The 22,661-nt window shown below is 44.8% G+C and overlaps 2 protein-coding genes across 7 annotated transcripts in view; one reads left to right on the top strand and one right to left on the bottom strand.

Moving 5' to 3' along the window:
• MYO7A (myosin VIIA) overlaps positions 1-5,094 on the top strand; it is a 62,811-nt gene extending 57,717 nt beyond the window's left edge. For 5 of the 6 annotated variants that reach the window (XM_039701100.1, XM_039701101.1, XM_039701104.1 and 2 more), the window contains 4 exons: positions 783-899; positions 1,371-1,454; positions 1,964-2,083; positions 2,774-2,863. In XM_039701100.1, coding sequence (XP_039557034.1) covers positions 783-899; positions 1,371-1,454; positions 1,964-2,083; positions 2,774-2,863 — 411 coding nt within the window. Of the gene's footprint in view, positions 1-782; positions 900-1,370; positions 1,455-1,963; positions 2,084-2,773 lie in introns of all 6 variants that reach the window. The other variant, XM_039701099.1, reaches the window with a different exon arrangement.
• A 1,168-nt stretch (positions 5,095-6,262) lies between these two features.
• GDPD4 (glycerophosphodiester phosphodiesterase domain containing 4) overlaps positions 6,263-22,661 on the bottom strand; it is a 38,431-nt gene continuing 22,032 nt past the window's right edge. The window contains exons 5-16 of the mRNA XM_039701118.1: positions 21,883-21,942; positions 20,102-20,200; positions 17,959-18,052; positions 16,265-16,410; positions 15,695-15,777; positions 14,659-14,809; positions 13,745-13,969; positions 12,772-12,929; positions 10,446-10,593; positions 9,245-9,327; positions 7,639-7,724; positions 6,263-7,162 (exon numbers count right to left, since the gene is read on the bottom strand). Of these exons, the coding sequence (XP_039557052.1) occupies positions 7,131-7,162; positions 7,639-7,724; positions 9,245-9,327; positions 10,446-10,593; positions 12,772-12,929; positions 13,745-13,969; positions 14,659-14,809; positions 15,695-15,777; positions 16,265-16,410; positions 17,959-18,052; positions 20,102-20,200; positions 21,883-21,942 (1,365 nt within the window). The 3' untranslated portion in view covers positions 6,263-7,130. The remainder of the gene's footprint in view (positions 7,163-7,638; positions 7,725-9,244; positions 9,328-10,445; positions 10,594-12,771; positions 12,930-13,744; positions 13,970-14,658; positions 14,810-15,694; positions 15,778-16,264; positions 16,411-17,958; positions 18,053-20,101; positions 20,201-21,882; positions 21,943-22,661) is intronic.

Below are 22,661 nucleotides of genomic sequence, written 5' to 3'. Positions count from 1 at the left end.
GTGGCTTGTCTGACATTCAGTGTTGGACTGCCAAAATCAGTGACACCTGGTCCTTCTCGAGCCTTACCAGAGCTTCAGCTTCCCTGGCACCACTAAGAGGAGAGATTGTACATGCGTGTTCACATACACATGCCTTGCCCTGGGTTTTCTTTGTCCTGAGACCATGGCTGTACTGGTGGATGCAAAGCCAGATGGAAACATGCTAAGAGATGTTCTCGTGAAGAGGTGGTCTGTCATTTAATGCAGACTATGAGTGAAGGGATAATCCTTCCTGCTTTACACAGGGAGAGCTGTGGCACAGGTGCAAACAAGTCTAGCCTTAAAAAATTAGAGGTGTCTCACTGTCAAGAAATAGTCCAATAAGTGCTTTCTGTTTCCTATCTGATATCAGGATCTCTGGGTTGAAGGTCTCTCAGTCTCCTCTGCTGCATAAATTGGATAATCACAATTTATAATCTCTTTAATGGAGTCATCAGCTCAGCTTATCTAAGAAGGATCTGCCTTGGTTCCAGGCCCTGCTCTGGTGACCAGCCAGCACATTTTTGAAGTGTTATTGGAACAGAGGCTAGAACCAAACATCAAGGGCAGGTTGGGCAGGAGCCAGAGCAATCTGGTCTAGTGGAAAGTAGCCAGGAGAGTTGGACTAGATGACCTTTCAAAGGTCCCTTCCAACCCAAACTCTTCTACGATTCTATCATTAAGGAACTGATGCTCCTTGCCTGCAAACATCCCTGGTGCCAGGTACTGCAAACCCTCCATCTCTGTTGTGTTCTCTGTTGCAGTCCATCGTGGCATACTACAACAAACATGCGGGCAAAACAAGAGAAGAAGCGAAGCTTGCCTTTCTAAAGATAATCTTCAAGTGGCCTACATTTGGATCGGCATTCTTTGAAGTGAAGGTACCTGCCCTGGGGGTTCTCTGGCAGCTTTTAGCCAAGATCAGGAGCCCTGTACCACAGAGGGGTTCCAGATCTGAACCAAACTGGGATAATCCTCATGAAACAGGGAAAAATGTAATACTCTTAATCGGTAAAGGGCAAATACACTTGTTCATTGCTGCTGTGCCTTTTTACACAGACAGAAGAATTGTAGAGCTTCAGCATAGCTCAGTCATTGGGGCTGTTCCCACAGCTGTGCTGCTGAACACAGAAGAACTCTTCTCTGTTTTCCCAATGCAAAGGGAAAGCTATGATTTTCCAAGGGGTGTGTCTCTACCCACCACAAACCAAATCCAGACCATCCACCATGGCACTAGAGTTCCATCAAGGACAGTAGAAGCCAGTGCTCTTAGAAGACAGGGAGAGAGGAAGTAGGAAGGGGTCCGATTTTGCTTGATATGTCCCATAACCAGTTCATCTCTTTTCCAACAGCAAACTACAGAGCCAAATTATCCAGAAATCCTTCTAATTGCCATCAATAAGCATGGAGTCAGCCTCATTGATCCCAAAACCAAGGTAAGCAAAACTTGGGTGTTCACCAGATTCTCCCGAGCCCAGTCCCCAGGCCCTCACAGGAGACATCCCAAGGAGCGTGATTTTTAGTACTTAGTGAGTTCTCTTTAAGCCAGGTTAAAAAGGCTGGATAGACAGAAAATATTCTGGAGGCAGAAACGCACTGTTGCACAGAGCCAGCCCAGACTTTTTCAACAAAATATGAGTTGGGAGCATCAACTATTAGGGCACTGTACCTTGAGGATGCATGCACTCCTTCCTTAATCATTTCACAGGAAATAGGACAGGAGTTGGAATAAATGAGATCCTACTAGTTACTTTCACCGCCTTCATGTGGTCACAAGCTCTGGAGGATCTGGAGTCTTGATCTGCCATTCCAATGCGTCTCATCACAGCAGACATTCTTGGCCTGCTGTGATGGAAAGTGAACAGGGACAATGAAAAGTGTCCACAGCCCTCATGGAAGTTGAGTCTCTCTTGCATGTTAAGTATCAGTTTTGTGTTCCCACCAGGATATTCTCATCACTCACCCCTTCACCAAGATCTCCAACTGGAGCAGTGGCAACACGTATTTCCACATAACCATTGGCAACTTGGTGAGAGGAAGCAAGCTGCTCTGTGAGACCTCCCTGGTAAGAAGTGCTAAAATTAGACCAAATCCTGACTTTGGCAGCAAGTTGTGTCTCGGGAATTCTCTGGGCAGAAAGTAGTCTCTCAGAAGATCCACTGATGCAGTTTTTTTCTTCTGAATTTCCCATGGCTCTGCTCAATGAATCAGGGCTCTCATTTGCTCCATCATCCAACAAACAAGCAAGCCTAAGGTGCTTGGGATGTTGCTGTGTCAGGAGCATGAGGGACTGTTCCCTGTAACTAGACTGAAAAATACATTAAAGCTGATACAAGGGGTACTCCTGAGCCCTTTAACCAATACCATTTACCCAGCTTGACCCTAGTAACAATCACAGCAATAAACCTCCTCCTAGACCATCTTAAAGTACAAAGGATAAAAATGCCTTTTAGATTAATTGTTACTAATCTGAGGCATTCAGTATTTTGCTGGCCATTTGAAAATTTATGTCCTATCCAAAGCTTCCTATGTCCTGAACCTCAGCAGGGAGCTCCTCCATCTCAATGTTGCAAATTGTGTTTGGACAGTGTTCCTTGTGGTGGTGACATTTCACCCACAGAGAATGGTGAAATAGATCAAAATGTACCTGAAAATTTGTAAGACAAGACCTGGTAGCCAGTGTGTTCAGGAGGCTCAAGCCAGAGACTATAAGCTGTACTCTAGAAGCTGGTAACATCTTCCCTCTCCTCTTCAGGGGTACAAGATGGATGATCTTTTGACTTCGTACATCAGCCAGATGCTAACAGCCATGAGCAAACAGAGGAGTGCAAAGGGTAGCAAGTGAACTGCAAGAAGCCACTGGCACATGGTCATGGGGCTAATTCACCAGCTGAGGGCTGTGGGATACCCGTGCAGCTGGGCAAGAAACTTTGCCTCCCAGATGTGGAAGATGAGCCGAACACCATCAGGGAGTTCAATGGACTCTGACCTTGAGGGCTCCAATCCCACCTCCCCTTCCAGTGAAGATGACTATCTCTGACCTCCTACTCACCTTCCTCACCCTCATCCCAACTCAATCCTACACCTCAAAGATTTCCAGGGGAAACCACTGCTCTCAGAGAGTGACCAAGGCAAAGACACTCCAGCAGGAGGTCACAAAAGCTCTTGGAAGAGGATTTTTGTGTGTGTGTGTGTCTGTGTGTGTGTGGCTTGCTTTGTTTTCATTTGTTGTTTTTTTTCATAAATATGAGAGATGTTGGGATGCTAACTGGTTTTTGGTGAAGTTCTGGGAATTTCAGGTTTGAAGAGGAATAAGAGAGCCCTGACCCATGCTGGAGAGATGTCCAGCAAACAGTGCAGGGCTTGATTTTTAGTCATTACAGAAGAATACACTGTGTTCTTAAGATGTACAGAAAGAAAAAGCAGGCAGGGAGGAGCACATTTTAACTAGGAATCAGAATAAACAAACTACTGATCGAACAGGCTAGAGTACTAAAGTCCTATCCGTGCAATGCTGGAAATATTTAAAGAACAAATCTCAAAGTTTTGTTTCTTCTTCTATTTATTTTTTAAAATATTAAAAAGGAAAAAAAAATCCTGTATTTTGTGCCGGTATCTGGATGCTGACCTGCAGAACAATCCCTTGCCCAGAGCTTCCCCAAGATCCATGACTGCCAGAGGCTGAGTAAGGCTCATCTTTCTCAACCTAAGGGTTCAGCTGGAAGAGAAGCTTGGAAAATTAATTATCTCCTTTTGCTCCCTGTGTCCAGAACAATTAACCTTGATTTTACTGCAAACTTCAATATGGATATAGGGGTTTTGAGCACCCCATGTTTGGAAGACTGAAGCCGAGCCTATGCTGGGCTGTAATTCAAACATTAACTTGGCCATCGGGTTTGTACCTGCTGATGATTTTATTGTGATTTGTGTGCGTGTTTCTGTGTAAAGCAGCTCTTCATGAGTCCTAGCTGGACCTGAACCACTCACAGCAAGGGCAGACCCTTGATTTTGATGGTCATTTCTCCATCTTTGATTGGCTGTACTCATTTGCTGGCTGTTTGTCTCATCTGCCACCCAGTGTCACACAATGCGGACCAACTTACTTTGGAGCAGAGATGGGACCTGCTGGCAGAGAGGAGCCTGAAACCATATTGTGTCTGGAAGGATGCAGGGAGAGAAGCCTGGAGGGTGCCTTTCCAAAATCCAGGCTTCGAAGGAAGACATGGCTGGGTGTGGGGTAGCAAGAGAGGGGAAAATTGTACACCAAGATCTAGTGTTGGTGTAGCCAACACTGAGCGGATCTCAGTAGATGTTGAGGCCACTCTTGGTCCTGTGCATTGGGTTGGGTTTGACTGCTTTTGTAGAAGTCCACATTGTGGGGTGTCACATGCTGCTCTATTGAGCTCAGCTGAGCTCAGGTCTCCAACACCAGGGTGTGCCAGGCAGAATTGGCAGCACTGCCTACCAGACCTCGAGGACTGTGACATTCAAGTGGGATGCAGCAGTGACTTATGATTTTGGTTGCTCCATCAAAGAGAATGAGATGCTGCACAGGGACATCCACCAGCCAGACAGGGCTGCTAGGAGATCCCCTTCCTCCATCATCCCTACCCAAAGCACTCTGGTGATGGGAGTATGGTTACACCAGGGCTACATTGGGAGCTCAGCTGGCTTCTCACCATCCATCTCTGACATTTCTCTCCCTTCCCCAGCTGCCATAAGCCAGGGATCCCACCTGTCCTTAGACACATGCCTATCATCACCACACCATCACTGCTTTTTCTGAGTCTCCAGCCGTCCCTGCCACCCATTGCACACTCAGCAGACAATGCACCACAGCAGTGTTTTCTGGAGCTGTCCTGGTCATCTTTCCCCTGCCACCACCCCCATCCCTCCACTTGTGGCTCTGTTGGCATCCCGTGCACCCCATAATTTTGGGCAGGGCTGGGACTCTGTGTGTGTGAACCTGTGTGTCTTATGTATTAACATCTGCTGGCCTCTTTGTATTCACACCAAGCGATGTACAATGAAAAAACATATGTCCAAGTGAAATACTCCAATTAAAAAGCATCAAGTGGCTTGTGGGAGGCTGTTCTGCACTGTGCAGTCGTGGTAACGTCTCCAGAGGGAAGGGTGGGATCAGGGCTCCCGGGTTCTTGTTGTGGGCAAGATTCCTCCTTGCATTGTTCAATTCCTGATGAGAGCATCCAGCAAGGGGGAACAAACCATCAGTGTACCCAGACTGGAAATTAATTGAAATCTTTTCTTTTGGGGTAAAAAAACACTGAAGTCTGGGAGTGCTTGTCCTCTATGACAAGGGCTGAATCTTCCAACCAGTTCTGAGCTTAATCACTGCATGTAGGAAATGTTGGGTGAAAAGTCTCTGCATGGGAGTCAGATGACCAGTCGTGCTTAACAAGGTTGCCAGACCTTGCTAGCTGAGAAACAACAAAAATAGTAGCTGAGATGTGATAGAGTGTAGGACATTAAAGGAAACCACAGGTCTTACTGGCCAGGCTCTGTCTAGGCAAGGCTTCTGAGGATGAGGAGGTGAGTACAGGGAGTTATCAGTGTATACTGGCCAAGCACCAGCTAGATAACACGCATCAAAGAGCATTGAGGTGGCTTTTCCCAATGTACATTAAAGGCAGCAGTTGGGGAGCCACAGCCAAGTCCCTCACTTGAACACCAAGGCACAGGCTGAGGAGCCCATGGTGCACACCATGCTTAACCCACACATTCCCCACCTCCTGCTTTTGCTGCTCACATTTCCTACGTGAGTGGTACCCACAAAAGGTTATGAACCACCTATGTATGCAGGGTACGGGGAGGGCGATTTAACACCATCCACTCCCTGTAGTTCATAGATCTGGAGCTGCTCTACAATTAATCAGCTCTTTAGCCTTTTTCCAAAGGAGGATCTTCATTTTTAGCATTTCTAACCTCCGAAATACTCCAAAGTTGCAACTTGGAAAGGTTTGGGTGTTTCTCAGCACAGATAACTGAAACTTAATGCTGCCCTCTTGCTTGTGATCATTTCATTTAACAAAATGCTCACGTACAAGAAATGTCTATAGTCTAGATCACATAAAGACTATTGTATTCTTCCCCTTCCCAGTTTGCTGAAATAAGAACAAAACAGGATAGGATAGATAAAATGTATTTAAAACATCACTTGCAATTTACAAAAAACGTATTATCTCTTCAAGTAGAAAGATATGGCTTAAACCTGAGAGATGTTTACATCTCCCTTACAAAGCATAGGCCCCCTCCCCACTGTGTGCCAGCAGCCACTGGGAGAAATAAAAATTGGAATAAATCCCAGGCTATAGTACAGGTGTACAGACCTTCCTAAGGGAAAAGCAAATACTTGGTAGGACCAATTCAAACACAGCTCCATCCTTCTGAAGAAAAGTGGTTCTTACTGGTCATAGTCCTAGTAGCTACATGGCCAAGACACTAAAAAGTCCTTCAGCCCCCATATGCCCTCGCCCACAGACAAGGTGAGGAGATTGTCCTGTTAGGCTCTGTGGCAGGGCAAGAGTGGGGAAAAGGAAAACCAAAGTTGCTCCTGACTGTGTTATAGAAAGGTACCGATAGTAATGACCCAGCCAGCAGCACTTGTTCATTGTGGTGGGGATAGTATGCTCTTGGGGATGGAGGACATCTGCAAGGGGGGAGGATGGGAGGTAGTGTGTGGAGAAGAGGCTGGTCTGATACAAGAAATCTGGGCACCTGAGAACGAGGAGGTCTGGAGGATGCTCAGATGCTTGCAGCACGTGTGCTTGCAGCACAGGGCTTGCACACAGCAGGAATGATTGCCCTGTGGGATGCCAGTGGTCTCAGGTAAATGGTGGCTCCCATGTGGTTGCTGCATCTCACCATAACACAGTTTCTTCATGGCTGCAATTCCATCTGCGCTGTCCTGCACCCCAAGGATCCCTGACAGGCATGAGAATGTGAGAAAAGCTGTAGGAGAGGAAGGTTGGTGCTCATCTCCAGCAGGGCCATGAAGGCAAATGGCTCCTCCTCACCAGGTAGATCTGAGCCCCCACCAGCTGGTCTCCCCAGCCTCATCGAGATGGCAGGTCCATGTCCCCTCTCTGCCCATGTCAGGCCAGGACAGCAGGCATGTTGCTGAGCTCTGGAAAAGGAGACACACAGTGAGCTACCAAACATCTACATCGGTTCTGACAGCCACTGTGAGCAAACAGAACCTGTATGAAAATGCATGCAGCCCAGGTTGGGTAATTTTGTCTGGGTGATAGCTGATAGCCCCATGGGTGCAGAAATGTGGTGCATGGGAGGGTCCCCAGCCAATCCCACCCTGCCTGGCAGAACCAAGAGCTCTCAGTGTCTCCAGAGTCTCTTTTCACAGCATTGCAGAGTAATGAGTATTGGAGGGGACATCTGGAGGTGTCTGCCCCAGCCTCGGCTTGAAGCAGGGCCAATTGGATTGAGCTGCTGTGGGGCCTGGGGCTGAAATAACCCAGACTGCCTCCTTCCTCATTATCCTCCTTTTAAGTATGGACACCCATCCCCAACCACCCATTCAGGATCTCAGTACTCCCACAGAGACCACCCTGAGCAGGATGCAGCTGCTCTCCTTGCCCTGCTCACCTGTCTTGAATTTGTTGTAGCTGCCACCACTTTCTATCATCAGGTTATTGTCTTGGGCACAGGAGGAGAGATTCTTCTCTCGACACCTGCATGGGTCAAAGCACCTGGGTCAGGCCACTGCCTGCTGTGATGTTCCTCACAGCCTCCTACTGCCTTGGACAGCTTTTTCTTACTTTTTGAGGGCAGGTATTTTGGGATTTTCTCAGGTTCTTACTGAGAAAGGATTCAAGTGCATGACTGATGTCTAAGCATCCACATTTCATGTGTGCAGCAGCATTTTGAAGGCAACTTTCTGACTAAGCCCTGTTTTTTAAGTAAGATTTAAGAGCTCCAAAACCCCCAAAATGTTTACAGACACTGGTTCTAAAGCAGCCAGGCAAATTTAAAAACGGTGATCTTGGTGTGCTCATAAACCTGACAAGACCACACAGGACACTGAGGCACTGCTAATGGCCCTTTGGTCCCAGGAGGGCTGGGGATGCCCTTGCTTGGGAAATGCACACAACGTGAACATGATCCTGGAGGAGTTGGGCATGGCAAGGTCTGATGGTGGTGGTGATGCTTTACAGAGGTGATTGTGTACCACCCTGAAATCTGTAGCCTTGAAAACAAAGGGAAAGCAGGACTTCGGGAAAACAGAGCAGGGTAAGAGGGGAAGGAAAGAACCACCTTGCCTTGGGAAAAACCTGGATGCCAAGCAAAAATGCCTGTACAGCTGCTAGTTAATCACTGTCAAACTGCTACTAATTAATTTTTTTTACCATTTCCAGAGCAATATTAGCACTCCAACCTTTTCCTATGCCAAAGCAAGTCAGTTAACAGCAACGAAGAGTGCTCATCCCGGGGGTTCCCAAACTTTCTGCTTGCTGCCACCAGCAGCACCATTGTACTGCCAGCACCCTGCCAAAACACTCCCCTAGGCTGGCTGCTCCCACCCACCCACAGCCAGCCAGCTGAACAGCTGAGCCCAGCACATCTTGCTTTTCTTGGGCACTACTGGGATGAGAGCACAGGCACGTTCTTCATACAGCTGAGGCAGAGCAGAACATCCAGCAGCCAAACATGACCAGCTGGGGTGAGCCCGTTCCATGAACCCCAAATTCCCCAATAATCTTTGATGGAGTGGAAGGAAACAGAATGTGGTCTCTGTGACATGGTCAGACATTGTTGTGTGGGAGGATGGATTTCCTGTGGGGCTCTGGTATCTACAGAGACATGGGATGCTCAAATATTAACACTGAGAGCTTTCCTAATAAATCAGTCCAATGAAACACTGTCAAATAGTAATAATAGAAAAATCAGTCCCTTTCTCAGCCCACCGACTTTGATAATTGGTTTTATGTTGTTACTATAAATCCACCAGTTTTTCACTAAACCCTCAGGGCACACAATGCCTGAGTTGCCAAAATGGAAAGGGAAAATGAGAGCAAGAAGGAGAAACAGAGAAGTTTTGGGGGACTTTTGGGTCTTTCTTCCCTTTCCAGAAGGGAAAGCTAATGTTCTCAAGTGTAGTTTTAATCCTTCAGGTCATCTGAAAGCATTCCTCCTTCCCTCCACCTGGAGGAAAAGATTAGGTTAGGATGGCCATTAACAACTTGGTAGTTACCAGTGCAGAGCAAAGATGAGTGAGATGAGGAAGGCAGAGGTCAGATCTGTCAGGATCCACATGATGTTGTACTGCTGTGGAGTCTGGAAGAAAACAACAGAGGTTGCGTCCACCACCAAGAACCATGAGATTTACAAAAAAAGTTACTCAAGTTCTTTCTTCCTGATTGAATGTGGCTGTTCAGCTGCATTGCATCTGCAGTAACATCCGTTGGATGTTTAAAGCATTTGGTGGCACTTCAAAGTGGCCACTCAGCACTGGGTGCTGGTGCCAAATCCTTCTCCTTTATACAAGCAGGTCTCTTGTGTAGCCAAGAAGATTTTACCATATCACTGTGAATGCCACAGAGACCTCTTGTTTGTAAGGCAGGTCTTGCACTTCTCAGCTTCACCCCAAATATAACATCAACTGGTGGCATCTCATTTTCTCTGGCAAAAATTGCCCTTTACTGAACACCACAGAGAGTCTGGGGTGGTTCCCACTTTAAGTCTAAGAGCATCTGAAGATTCATTCTTACTCTGGACCTCCACCCAAACTTAGAATGGACTGAAACACTGCTCTTCTCTGTAGGAGAGCATCGTAAAATCTAATTCAAGACTGTGAAGCAACTGTTTAAATCCCTTAAAGAGAACTCTGGTGGGACCAATTCCCCACCAATTCCTCTTCTTGGTCCCAGAGGTTGTCCAAGGCAGAATGACAAATAGAGAAATTATGTGAAAATTCCTCCCAGAAGGAAGACTTATTTCTGTGGTTGTTTCCCTTGGACTTGCAGAACAAGACCAAGTTTGACAAGGGCAGTGGGAAGCTCTGGGAAAAGAGAAATTTTTGACATCAGTAAGGTGCTTCAAAAGCTAGCTTAGAAATGGAAATCCTCAAGTATCAACTTGTGTCCCCAAAGGCCCTTCCTTTCTTCCTGCACAAGTCTCAATATAACTTCTTTTCCCTTATCTCAAGGCCTAAGGAGATAATCCAAACAAATAGGGTGCTTCACCCTGAGCCAGGAGAGGAGAGAAGGGTATGGTAATACCTTTAGTGGCTTTGAGGTTCCAGGTAAGCCAGGCTTCAACTCAGGTCCTTCTTACACAAAGGATCCTTCAAGGATGCTTTACCCATGTGTGAACTGGCCCATCATCTCCAGAGGTAATCATGAACATCCCCACCCTGTTTCCCACCCCTGAGATGGAGAAAGACTTCCACTTACCATGAGGAAGAGTGGCTGGCTGAGATTCTTCAGCAAGTGGACGGCATTGGTGGTCACAGAGTGTGCCCCAGAGCACCATGCCAGGGAATAGAGCCATGGCTCGTTGACCACATAGAAGTTGGTGGTGATGTTTGCCTCAGCATATTTCCTTTAAAAGACCAAAAGGCAACAACCTTCATTGAGCAAGGAGATTAGCACTTCCTTCGGGTTTACTCAAGCTGATTCAGGAAGATCATGGGAAATGGTTGTAATCTTCTGTAGGGAGTGCTTACTTTAGGACCTAGATAAGGAACATAAAGGAAAGCCAACCAGCCAATAATTAATCATTAACAATTGGTCAATACAGAATAGCTGAACAGCTGGAAACAAATTTAGATAAAATGCCCAAAAGGTCAAAACCTTTCTAATCCTTCTGCCATATGAATCAACGTAACAATGCGTTTGTAAAGGAGGCTGTAGCCAGGTAGGGCCCAGTCTCTTCCTTCAAAAGGCAACAGAAATATTCTGTTCTACCATTCTTTCAGCATGGAAGATCTTCAAGCAATAGAACAAGAAGAAATGGACCCAAGCTGCACCAGGGAAGGTTCAGATTGGATATTAGGAAAAAAATTCTTAATGGCAAGGGTTATCATGCTTTGGAATCGGCTGCCCAGGGAAGTGCTGAAATCATCATCTCTGGAGGTACTTAAAACATGTGGATGTGGCACTTGGGGACATGGTGTAGTGGTGGGTTAGACAGTGCTGGGATAATGGTTGGCCTTGATGGTCTTCTAAGATCTTTTAAATCTAAACCATTCATGTTATTCTATAATATTCCCACAGTGTGTTCCAAACCACTGCAGAATCACAGGACAGCCCAAGTTGGAAGGGACACAGAAGGCTACAGAGTCCAGCTCTTCAGTTAATTGCTCAGGTAGGGATTGAACCCACAATGTTGGTGTTGGTTAGAGCACCTGACTTGCTTAGACCAGCTGAGCTAATCTTCAAAGCTGGCCACCCAAGTTTGTTATGGTTGCTCCATCAACGCATCATTTCTCAAGTTATTATAAGCTATTGAAACTTAATATGAAATAAGTTCATTCCTTGTATAAAAGGTAAAGTGATGTATCATCAATATCAGCATTTATAAATCTACCCAGGAATTCTCCAAGGTTTACCCAAATGGATCTGCCTGTGATTTTTATAGCCTTTCAGCCTGGAGAAAAGAAGGCTCTGAGGAGACCTTGGAGCACCTTCCAGTATGGAGATGGGCTACAAGAGAGCTGGAGAGGGACATTTTACTAGGGCATTGAGTGACCGGACAAGGGACCATGGCCTTAAATTGAAGGGGGAAAGGTTTAGATCAGACATTAGGAAAAAATTCTTAACTGTGAGGGTGGTTGCGACACTGGTACAGACTGCCCAGAGAGGTTGTGGACTCCCCACCTCTGGAGGTGTTCAAGGCCAGACTATGGGGCTCTGAGAAACCAGGTCTAGTGGGAGCTTCCCTGCCCATGGCAGGAAGGCTGTAACTGGATGGCATTGAAAGTCCCTTACAGCCCAAACCATTCTGTGATTCTATGATTTTACATCCTGTAACAATTATAACTGAGAAACCATTAACATTACTCTTGTCAAAAGGATTAAAGTTTTTCATTTCTTTTTCATTTCAACTAGACTTCAATGGTTTTGGGCATTGGAAAAAGCAAAAAAACCTATTTACGATAGGAGAGCTGGACAGGTAAAGCTGGGGTTTTTTTGGTGATTTGTTGGGTTATTTTGCCATGTGAGAGTAGCATTTTGAGAACTTCTGCAATGAATGTGGAGCCTTTCATCATAGAAATGACATTTTCAGTGTGTCACATGCAACAGACTACTGGTAGCAACAGACAATAAATGATGTCTCTAAAACACTGGCTACCAGAGGGTGATGGTCTCTCACCACAGAATTATGCACTCCCACTGGTGTTTGTGGAAGAGCCATGGGAGGTTAAATAGTTGTTCATCCTCCTTGATTTGGTGCTGGTGGGACTGGGGATGGCACAAATAAAATACAAGAAATCAGGATACAGCTGTGCTGTTCTTACCAGAAGATCCTCAGATCCTGGTCTGTATGGAAATAAGGACAGCCAGATTTAATTACACCTGCCACCTCTTAATCAACAGTAGGAGTGAACTGCAATCTGTCACCCCTAAAATACATCAGGGATGGCTACTTGATCTGAATGATCTATTCCCAAAACATTATAGTCTCTGGAACTGGTCACTGGAGGGAGACATTGCCTCATGCATGGGGCAAACATAGTCCACATGCACCCCAAAGATTGTACCTGGGGCTGAAACCTACCGGATATCTTCACTGGACATCTCAGTGTAAACCAGATTGAGTTTGACAATATTGTGCTTTAATAGGTCTTCTATTGGTGCCTTTCTGCCCATCGTGTGTTGAAACCCTGGAGCAACAGATTGAACAAAGGACCTCACGCTGTTATGCAGCCACAGGACCTGCAGGCAGCAAGAGGAACCAGTGAATTCTCAGCAGAAGAATTCGTGCCCCAATATGTCCCACTGTGCGCACAAGCCCAGTAAAGATAATGTCTTCAGGGACTTAACCCAGCCTGTCAAATTTTCTCCCAATATTTCTCCCAATGATCAAATAATATTCCGATGCAAGGTTAGAACTTGCAATCACTTGTATCAAGAAATAAGTATCCACTGTTCCTTGATTATCTGCTGGAAATCAGTGAGTATGCTTCATACAGCCCAACAAAAGATGCAGTGTTAAAAACTAATGAAAACACAGCTTTGGCTTATGGAAAAGGCAACCAAAAATGTTCTGTTCTACCATTCTTCCAGCATGGAAGAAAAGATCTTCAGCAGATACAGATCAGCATAACTCCCCAGACATCAATGGGTACACAACCTGAGTCCCATGAGTTTAGCATTCATCCGCTGCCAGGGAGAGGAAAGCAATAAAGACTTGCAATTTATTTTAATTTAAGCCAGGAAGTTTTATGCAATATATAAAACAAACATGGGTAGCAGGGAATAGAGTGATAATTATTACCTTTATGGAGGGGTGCTGTTTAGGAGCTAAGGCATCAGCTGGTATATACACTGCCTTTTTTCCTGACCTGCTGAAGGATTACACTATTGTGAACCTTCTGAGGAACTAATATTAGGAATATACTCCAAATGATGCCTTTTAAAGCAAGTGAAATGCAATGGGCCAATTTTATGCAGGTGAAATCATGCAGAGTAAGCCCCAAAGTCCCAATGAGGAGAGCAAGAAAAAGGGATATGCAGTGAGGCCACCCTACCAGATGGCGTTTAATCTTCGACTCTTTGAGGATGACATCCAGGACTTTGCGGAGCCACAAGTTCCTGTAAGGATGTTTCTCTGGAGGGCGGTAGAGATCAAATATCACAAGTTTATTGTGACTGTCTGCCAGGCGCAAAAAACTACTTAGCGTGTAAATGGACTGATTCATTGCCTGGTTTTGATCTGCCTTTGACAGGGAGCCCATCCCTACAAATGGTTTGTTCTAGAAATAAACAGATATAAAAAAAAAAAAAAAGGAAATCAAAAATCAATCAGGTAGTTTGCTCTGGGAGCCAGCTGTATCTAGGGAAAAAGTTTTATGTCAGTCTTCAACAGGTGGGGGTATTTTATTTTGCTTATTTCTTCTACATAAGAAATAGGGGAAGCTAACCCCAGCTGTGAGGACACTGCTTCTGGGACCTAAATTGCATAGTTCAAAGCTAGCTCTGCTGTGCTTCTCTGTGCCACCTTGTTAGCTCTGAATATTATAAACAGCACATTGCATAAGTAGCTCTTTTCTTCTTCCCCCAGCCCATGAGATCTGCTGCTGCCTTGATAAGGTGACACGAGAACACTGACCAGCCAATTGTTACAGGTCTCCTTAGCCTGAAGGCAAACTGGACAAAGCAAAGAGACCCAAACTGATGGATTAAGACCAAATTATTTGAGTTTTGACTTAACTAGAAGTTCCTCTTCTAACACTGATTCCGTTAAATAACAGACAGTTGGTGTCTATTTTACATCCAGTTGGTGATAGTCATGAAATCATAGAAAAGTTTGTATTGGAAGACACCTTTAAAACTCATCTAGTTTAAGCCCCCTGCAATAAACAGGGATGTGTCCAACTAGATCACGTTGCCTAGAGTTCAATCCAACTGACCTTGAATGCTTCTAGCCCTTTATGATGCTTACCTTAAGGAACCATGTTCCAGCGTTCAGTTTCTGCAGGGCGTCCCAGGAGAAAAACGAAGCAGCTTTACCAGTGTCATTAGGGTAGACCTCTTCGATATTAGTTGTCCTCCTCAAGGTGTCGTCATGCATGAGGAAAGGAACCCCATCATAGCTGCCAGAGAACAAGAGTTCAGGTCACCTGGGGAGCAGGTTCATTCACAGCATGAGCAGACTCAAGCCAGGTCAGAAGAACATGTGGGCCACTGTGAATGCAGCAGAGTGCAGCAGAGTACAGCAGTTCTTTGCAGAATGTGCAACACAGAGGAATAATGAGGCTCATGAGACCAGGTTATTTCCAGCTTAAATACTTCTAGGAGATCTCACAGAAGTCATGCTTGTCTGTGTCTGTTTCCCTAGGGGCAACGTGAAGGACGTGACCTTTTTGCCTGCCAACTCCCTCAAAAATGGTTAGTTACTTATGATTAAAATATCTTTTTGCTGACATAAAAGTGTTTCTGTGGTTTTCAGAGGATTGAATTCTGAATGGATAGCAACGGAAACACAAAATTTTCTTTTACAGAAAGGTCTAGTTTAGTAGAACGTCCAAATGTTAGTGTTTTTCTTATTCAGTGCCTGTGAACAGCTCATCCTGCACAGAATGTTAGGATTTCATGGCAATGAAAGGCAATTAAAGATCTAATAATGAGGGCAATGCTGCCACAAATCTCAACACAGTTTTCTGTTGGTTTGTAGACCTGATCTAACCCTCACTGTAACCTGGAAGTCAGGCTAGATTAGGGGCTTGTTTTTATACTCTGCCAGGCATTTAAAACACACTGTAGAAATAACGATTGTTAAATCAATAGCTGCAGTTTATTGACTTGCCTGAGAACAACCATGCCCTACAGCCCCTGTCATCACATGACAGCTGAGGGACCCTGTCCCAGCCACCAGTAAAACCCAACTGCCATTTGGAAAGATGCCCCCTGCATCTCTCCAAAGACAGCTCTTAGAAGAACCAGCATATATTCTGTGAGATGAGACGTTTTGCCCTCACCTTATGGCGACATCTGTTTCAAGCCCATCCCCACCATGCTCAATCGTCTTCAGAAATGACATCTCAGTGTTTTCTGGTGCCAGCTGAAAAAAAGGCACATGAGCAGATAATTTTCAAACACACTCTGGAGGACTCTGCAAATACTTTCTTCCTCTTTGTAACATCTCTGCTTTTTATTAAGGGAGCATCATTATATTGCTAAAGTCTACTGTTTGTTTTCTCCCACTTTAGCCAAACCCATTGTGTACAAGAATAACAGAATCATAGAATGGTTTAGGTTGGAAGGGGCCTTGAAGGTCACCCTATTCCAATTTCCCTGTCAGGGCAGAGCCACCTTCCACTAGTCCAGGTTGTTCAGGGCCCCCTCCAACCTGGTCTTGTCCCTCAGGAACATTGTTTTCCTTGTAAGCCAACCCTTGCAGTGAGGCCTTTAGCATGCAGTCCCAATGACCAGAAATGTTTCCCACCCTCCACAGATTTCATGGGGAAAAAAAAAAAGAAACAACAAAACATGATGATGAACATAGCAACACACAGGACGGAGAAATGACATCATTTCTTCAGACTTACCATTGGTGCTCCACGGTGTCCAATGAGGGCTGGCTTTGGTCCAAGTGTTCCCATCTCTCTGATGCAAGGAGAGTACATCCCCAGAGGTATCAAGAAAAGAAAGAGAAGGATAGCCAGGTATGGACCAACAATTATCACCTGAGTAACTGAAAGAATTCGAAGGAGGAAGGCTAGAGTTAATCCACATCGTAACATATGAGTCTGCCTTGCCACTTAACTTTTAATCCAATCCTCCATCTAAATAGCTTTTGGGCTTTGTCCCATCCCTTTTTCCTTTACTTTTTCCTCTAATTTTCACTTTCTATCCAAACTATGGAACTCAGAGAAACAAATTGGTCAAAGCAAGGATGCAGGCTAAGTCAGGACTGCAGATTTTAAGCTTTAATTACATCTCACTGTGCCTGACAGCAAGATATGGCTTTGTTTCTTTTTTTTCTTTAGACATGATGCAATGAAATCTCCTCCATATGTAGAAAACCAATCCTCAGCAGAAGGATCCTAATTTTTTCTTGCTCAGATGAGAACAAACAACATTTTCAAGTTTCATTCCCAATGAAGAAAAGTAGCTACCTCTCCTTCAACTATGTTGCATCTCCTTACTTTGAATACTTCCCTGGTTCATTCAGATGGTTGGTAGTGACCTTCTGTGTGTGACCTAGATAGTCCTACGGACCCTGAGAGCATGGATATTGCACCTCAGACACTTGCCAACTCATTATCTGTCTGTCTTCTCCCGAGTCTGTTGACACATTACCCAAGAGCCCCAGGAGTCCTTCTCCTCAGGGACCAAAAGAGTTCTTCTGAGAAATGAGCACCTATGCACCAATGCCTCTTTCTTGAATGGGCACCACCATCCTTTGTGCCAGTAGCTCTGAAGGAATTTGGGCTTACACTAAGATGATGGTGTACTAAGCTAGGACAACCTCAGGCATGGTGGTATATAATGTCTATGGTCCCCAGCTTCCCCAGCTGCAGTTCAACAGGAAAAGTCTTGGATGGGAAAAACACACTTTCACCAGTCCATTCTGTCTGTGATTGTTATAGCAAACCAATATCTGAAGTTGCATGTCAGGTAGATAATTTTGGCTATATGGAGAGACAATAAGAGAAAAACAACCACTCCAGTTAGGTTTTTCTGCAGTTGTTCCTGGCATCTGGCTTTATCCTTACACATTTGGTCATTCTTCCTAGAGGTGGGCAGGGACTTCCCACGAGATAACACTAGGAACTGATCAAAAAGACCTTTCCCCTTTCTGAGAGCTGGCCTCTCCTGAGATATGCTAGTCTGAAGTGGTTTGTCTGACTGGACTGAAGATCACTTCTGTACACAGCAAGCAAAAATCAGCCAAGGGAGCTGCCACTGACTGTTTTTTCCTGCAGAGGGCCAAACAAATTTTCACTCATGACTCAGAACATGGGTGCTTCTGCTAGTCTCCTCCATCTCAACACAGATCACTGTCTCAGTAGAGGGCAAAACACTGCAAAATAACAAGCAAACCAGCACACACTTGGACAGCAACAGGGCTGTGCACAGCCCAAGCCCCAGCCCTACTAATTTCCCTGAGAGATGCAGAATTTGGAAGTCTCCTCCAGCTGGAGTGCAGGTGTGGGAGGAAAGGGCTCCTGCATGCCTCTCTTCCCATGCTTGCATATATCTTTTATCATTCTGGAAGCAGGAACCAGAGCTGCCATACCTTTCTTATCTGCTCTGATGGCATGAAGAGCCACAGGCCAAGCAAGAAGGACCATGATGGCAATTGCCCCTATGTGGAGGTAAGGAGCTGTGACCTGGCAAGGAGAAAAAAAGAATTTTAGTCAAAGGATGAACTGTGGAGACAGATGGAAACAATCCCATTAGAGCTACAGTCCTTACACCTGGATGGGCTCCTGCTGCAGACACCAGCAGTTAACCACTCTCCCTCACCTCTGTTGGATCCACCAAACACCTCAGGAATCAGAAGAGAGACATGTGCCCCTGACCAGGCCATGGAGGAGTGTGTCCCAGCCTAAGGAGTGCTCCTCAATTCTTTACTTTCTCCTAAATCAGCTGAAAGGGACAAAACTACTCTCTTCCATGAGGACATGATGCCACTACTGATATCCATAATCTGTGAGCATCTTCCAGTTTAACCCAATATAAACAACTCCAATCCAATCCCATCCAGGCAATAGCTATCTCCACACCACACCACACTGCAGTTAAATCATTAAATTGATGTCAACAACCCTGAGTGATAAAATGTGGTATTTACTAGCTGTGGTATGAAACCATAATAGAAGCAGATATATTAAATTATATTTCTGGGCAGATATAGTTAATAGATGTGATTTCTTTAATCCTAAAGATTAAACAAGAAGATCATAAAACTGGAATCAATTTTATTCTTAGCATGAATGCATGAAAAGAGTTGGAAACCAAGCAGAAATACAGAATCTGAACGGTTGTTGGTCTAACACATTTTTCCTAAAACTAGGCAAATTTGAACTAGAAACCAGTCCATTTTTTTTCTCATGCACATCAGTGTCCTGTGGCGAATATTCCAGATACAACTGACAGTTATTAAGGTATGTGCTAGGAAAAAAACCCAACTCTCCAGATGCAAGCCTTTCCTGTTTCTTAGTTCTGATGCTCAATTCTCTAAGCTGGAAGGGTTGAAGAAAGCAGCAGTCACTGGGACATGCTACTGCACATGACCCTGCCTGCCCTGGACACCTGATACCAACATCTCCTGACCAGAAACAGGATTCAGTCGTGAAAGCAGAGGTGCCATCTGAGATGTCTAGAATACTTGAGATATATTTGCTGGCCTAATGGACATGGCACAGTATCTACAAGAGGTTCATGTCCTTTGAGAACAGCAATGGGAGGCCATCTCAAAGGGCATGGACACCTGAAATAAACAGCACCTTTGGGGAACAAAGGCTCTTGTGTCCCTTTCTCCTCATCCACATCCCCTGGTGGCTGTCAGGGGGAGGAGAAGCTGATGGTCTCTCATTACCTTTGCCAGTGGATAACCCAGTGGTTAGCCACCTGTAGAACAGGAATGTGCAATTAACCACTCCCTACGAACACCACACCTTCAATTCCTCTGCCAGTCTACTTGCATTGTGCTCCCAGCCTTCACAAGCACCAAGACACATAGGGGAGAGGTAGCAGAGCCAAACAGCATGAAATCATAGAACTGTAGAGTGGTTTGGATCCTGCAAAGCAGCTGTGCAGTCAAAGGCTACATGCTTCTTCCGTCCCAATACAAGTGGGGACCTGGATGCTCAGACACTGAGCAGCACTGGACAGCTCTTGCCTCCACCTTCAGATCTGGTGAGAGTTGAGGAGGCCAGCAACTATGAACTCTGACCTCCTGCATCCAGCATTTTGTCCCACCTGACACCAGCGTTCTCCACCTGCTCCCAAAAACCCAATGTGCTCATGCTCTCAGAAGATTAAGCTTTTCTAAGTCACAAAAGACTGAAACTGTGCTGTACCAGCAGATTGGGATGAGGGAGAAAGTTCATGCTTCAGCAAACCTATCAGCCTAAGGGGTCTGATTTACCTGCCCTGGACACCTGAAATTTAACAGTACACCTAAATTTTTGGGGAGGGAAAAGAAAACAGGGCTGTAATTTTCTATATCTTTCCAAAGTGGGATGTGTTAAATCACATAGCTTGAAACTCAACCTTGGGAAATGTAAAGTCATAATAAAAGTTTTCTCAGGACATACATTGCTAACAAAGACCATGTGAAAAGCATCCACGATACAGGGTATCTTCTGGCAATTGTCACAAAATACTCCCTTAAACAAGCTGCTCTTTCAAATAGACCTCCTAAGCCCTCTTACCTGGAATGACAGGCGGACAGTTTTCCGGTGATCTCGCCAGAGTATGGATAATGCAAATAGGGATGCGATAGAGAAGCCCAGGACAAGAAAAGTACCAATCTGGGAGGTACACAAAGAAGATATAAATCAGCCTCAGCATTTTTGCATAGGATATGCCATTCATCCTAGTCACGGCTAATTTAAGCAGCTGGAAAAATTGTTTCAGATGCATGAGACTGACTGCCAGTTCAGAGGCAGAGAGATCCAACAGGTCTAAAACCAAATCCACAATGCTATCAGTATGGCAGGACTGATTTCAGGAGTTGGATTCCCAACTAAGTCATCTCTCAGGATTCTGTCTGTAATCAGTGGAGAAAGAGGAATTTCAGAGGTGATCCATTCCTGCTTGCACTATGATGGAATATGCCTCTCTCTCTCTATTGATATAGATGGAGCCTAGGTAATCAGCTTACATTAAGTCCCTAACCTGCAGATGGAATCCATCACTTCTAAACTCAGAAGTGACAAAATCCACCCAAAAGGGACAACAACACAACTTCCTTACTCTATGAGCTGCCTTGTAACAGGTTTCAGCAATAACAAACCCTCCCATAATCAAGAGATGAAAGCACTTTTTAACCAAAAACGTGAGGCAATGCCTCAGTCAATTCTTCAGCTTCTTATTTGGTAATGGCAGACATTTCTTGATATATCATCTTTCTGCTGACAAATAAAGGTAATTGCACCAAGGCCCTAAACATTCTTCAGGGGATCTTCTATGGATCAATACTTTAGTAATCTATCCCTAATCCCTTGCACCCAAGAATGCCTCTTTTTTATTATTATTATTTTAAAATTTTTTTTTGGTTGATTGTTTTTTTACAAATTGTTCTACAACTTTCTGGTTCTTCTGGAACCATTACTTAAATGAAGAAGCACAGGATCAAGCATGTTCAGCTATTCCTTCCCCCTGCAGCTTTTGCAATTGCATTGCATCCTATCCTAAACTGCATGGACAAAGAAGCATTTTTAAATGCCTCACACAGCCTCAAAAATTACTTAAGGAAGATTATTCTAACCCATAATTTTATAGCAACAAGTCCTTGATCATTTGTTTCCGTGCCTTCAAAACTCCAAAAGGCATTTCCCAAATCCTAGAATTAAAAACTACAGAACAATTTGATTTGAAAGGGACTTTAAAGATCATCTAGTTCCAGCCCCCCTGCCATGGACACTAGATCAGATTTCTCAGGGCCCCATCCAGCCTGGTCTTGAACACTCCCAGGGAACCACCCAAAGACCAAAAGGCATAAGGCACCAGGATGCCTTGGAAAAGCCATCTTTCTCTCCTGTGGAGAGAGCAAACACTGTTGCTGGGTCTGATCCAGAAAATCATGCAATGCTTCTCATGAAAACTTTGCTTTTGACTTCATATTACCAGATGTAGATGTGTCAAATATAGACATCTTCACCTGAATGAGTCACTGCAGCCACCTTTTAGAGTCAGTGAGAGAAAAAAGGTTTTTTGAGTCTGATTCATCTCGTCTTAATTTAGAGGCCTATGACCAGCTGGATGAATTGCATCCTCAGAGGATTCATTTCCCTCCACTGAGTTCAAAAGGAGTGTGAGCGATCAGCTCAGGTGGAGATATCATTTTCATGGGTATCTCAATCTCAGAAGATTAACCTCTTCCCTCTCTTCCTTCTCTCCCATAGTCCAAGAGGTTTTCTGTGCAAAGAAACACAACAGACTCAATTAAAAGCATAGATTAGAGTTACCAGAAAGGCCTGACTCTCCCCACCTTGTGACTCCAGTGCAGGTACAGCTGCTGACCTTCTGCAAGCAAACACATCGCGAGGACCTGGGAAATCAAGAAGAGATTGTATGCATCCTGGTGGAAGGTGTGACCTGTGCCCGTGACGCACTTCTGGAATTAATTTTGCATTGGGAAGTTACTTTACACTAGGTCTTCCTGCACAGTGTCAATGTTTGCAAGACAGGTGTATGGAGAGAAAAGTTTAGTGCTACGGTAAAAATGCTTCTGAAATGGCCAAGCACATACCACGACTGCCCTTCAGGATCAAAGACATTTTCCCAGGTAACAGATAATTGGGCACTTTGGGGTACTTGCTTACAATGACATTTTTTGAGGAAAGACTCTAAAAGAGGAATGATGGCCAGGGTCAGTTATTATTGTATAAACCAATACAGCACTAACCTTCACTATTTTATATGCATTTATTGTGATTAGAGGCATATCAACCACAGGAGAGAAGTCAGGAATAAAAAATGCCTCAGACCAACTCAAAAGTACAGAGCAGACAGCAAAAAAGGCAATTTTTCCACAATTATCACAAGGAATGTAAGAGACAGGCACATCTCAGACCTGTCTTGGAGAAAAGTGTCTTGAGGACTAAATGACTCCAGTTTTTGATGGCTGGCATGTGTCTTCCAACTGATGGCAAGCTGGATGGAGCCCTTGGGGACGGTTCTTGTGAAGCATGCTGCAAACCCCAGCCAGGACAGAGGACAACCTGAGATGCCTTGAACACCAGCAAGCCAAGAATGAGGCAAGTCAGC

Source organism: Passer montanus, unplaced genomic scaffold (genome assembly GCF_014805655.1).
Source record: "Passer montanus isolate IOZ18808 unplaced genomic scaffold, ASM1480565v1 scaffold149, whole genome shotgun sequence".
Classification (NCBI taxonomy): domain Eukaryota; kingdom Metazoa; phylum Chordata; class Aves; order Passeriformes; family Passeridae; genus Passer; species Passer montanus.
The sequence above is the reverse complement of the archived record's forward strand: the minus strand, read 5'-3'. Positions and strand labels throughout refer to the sequence as shown.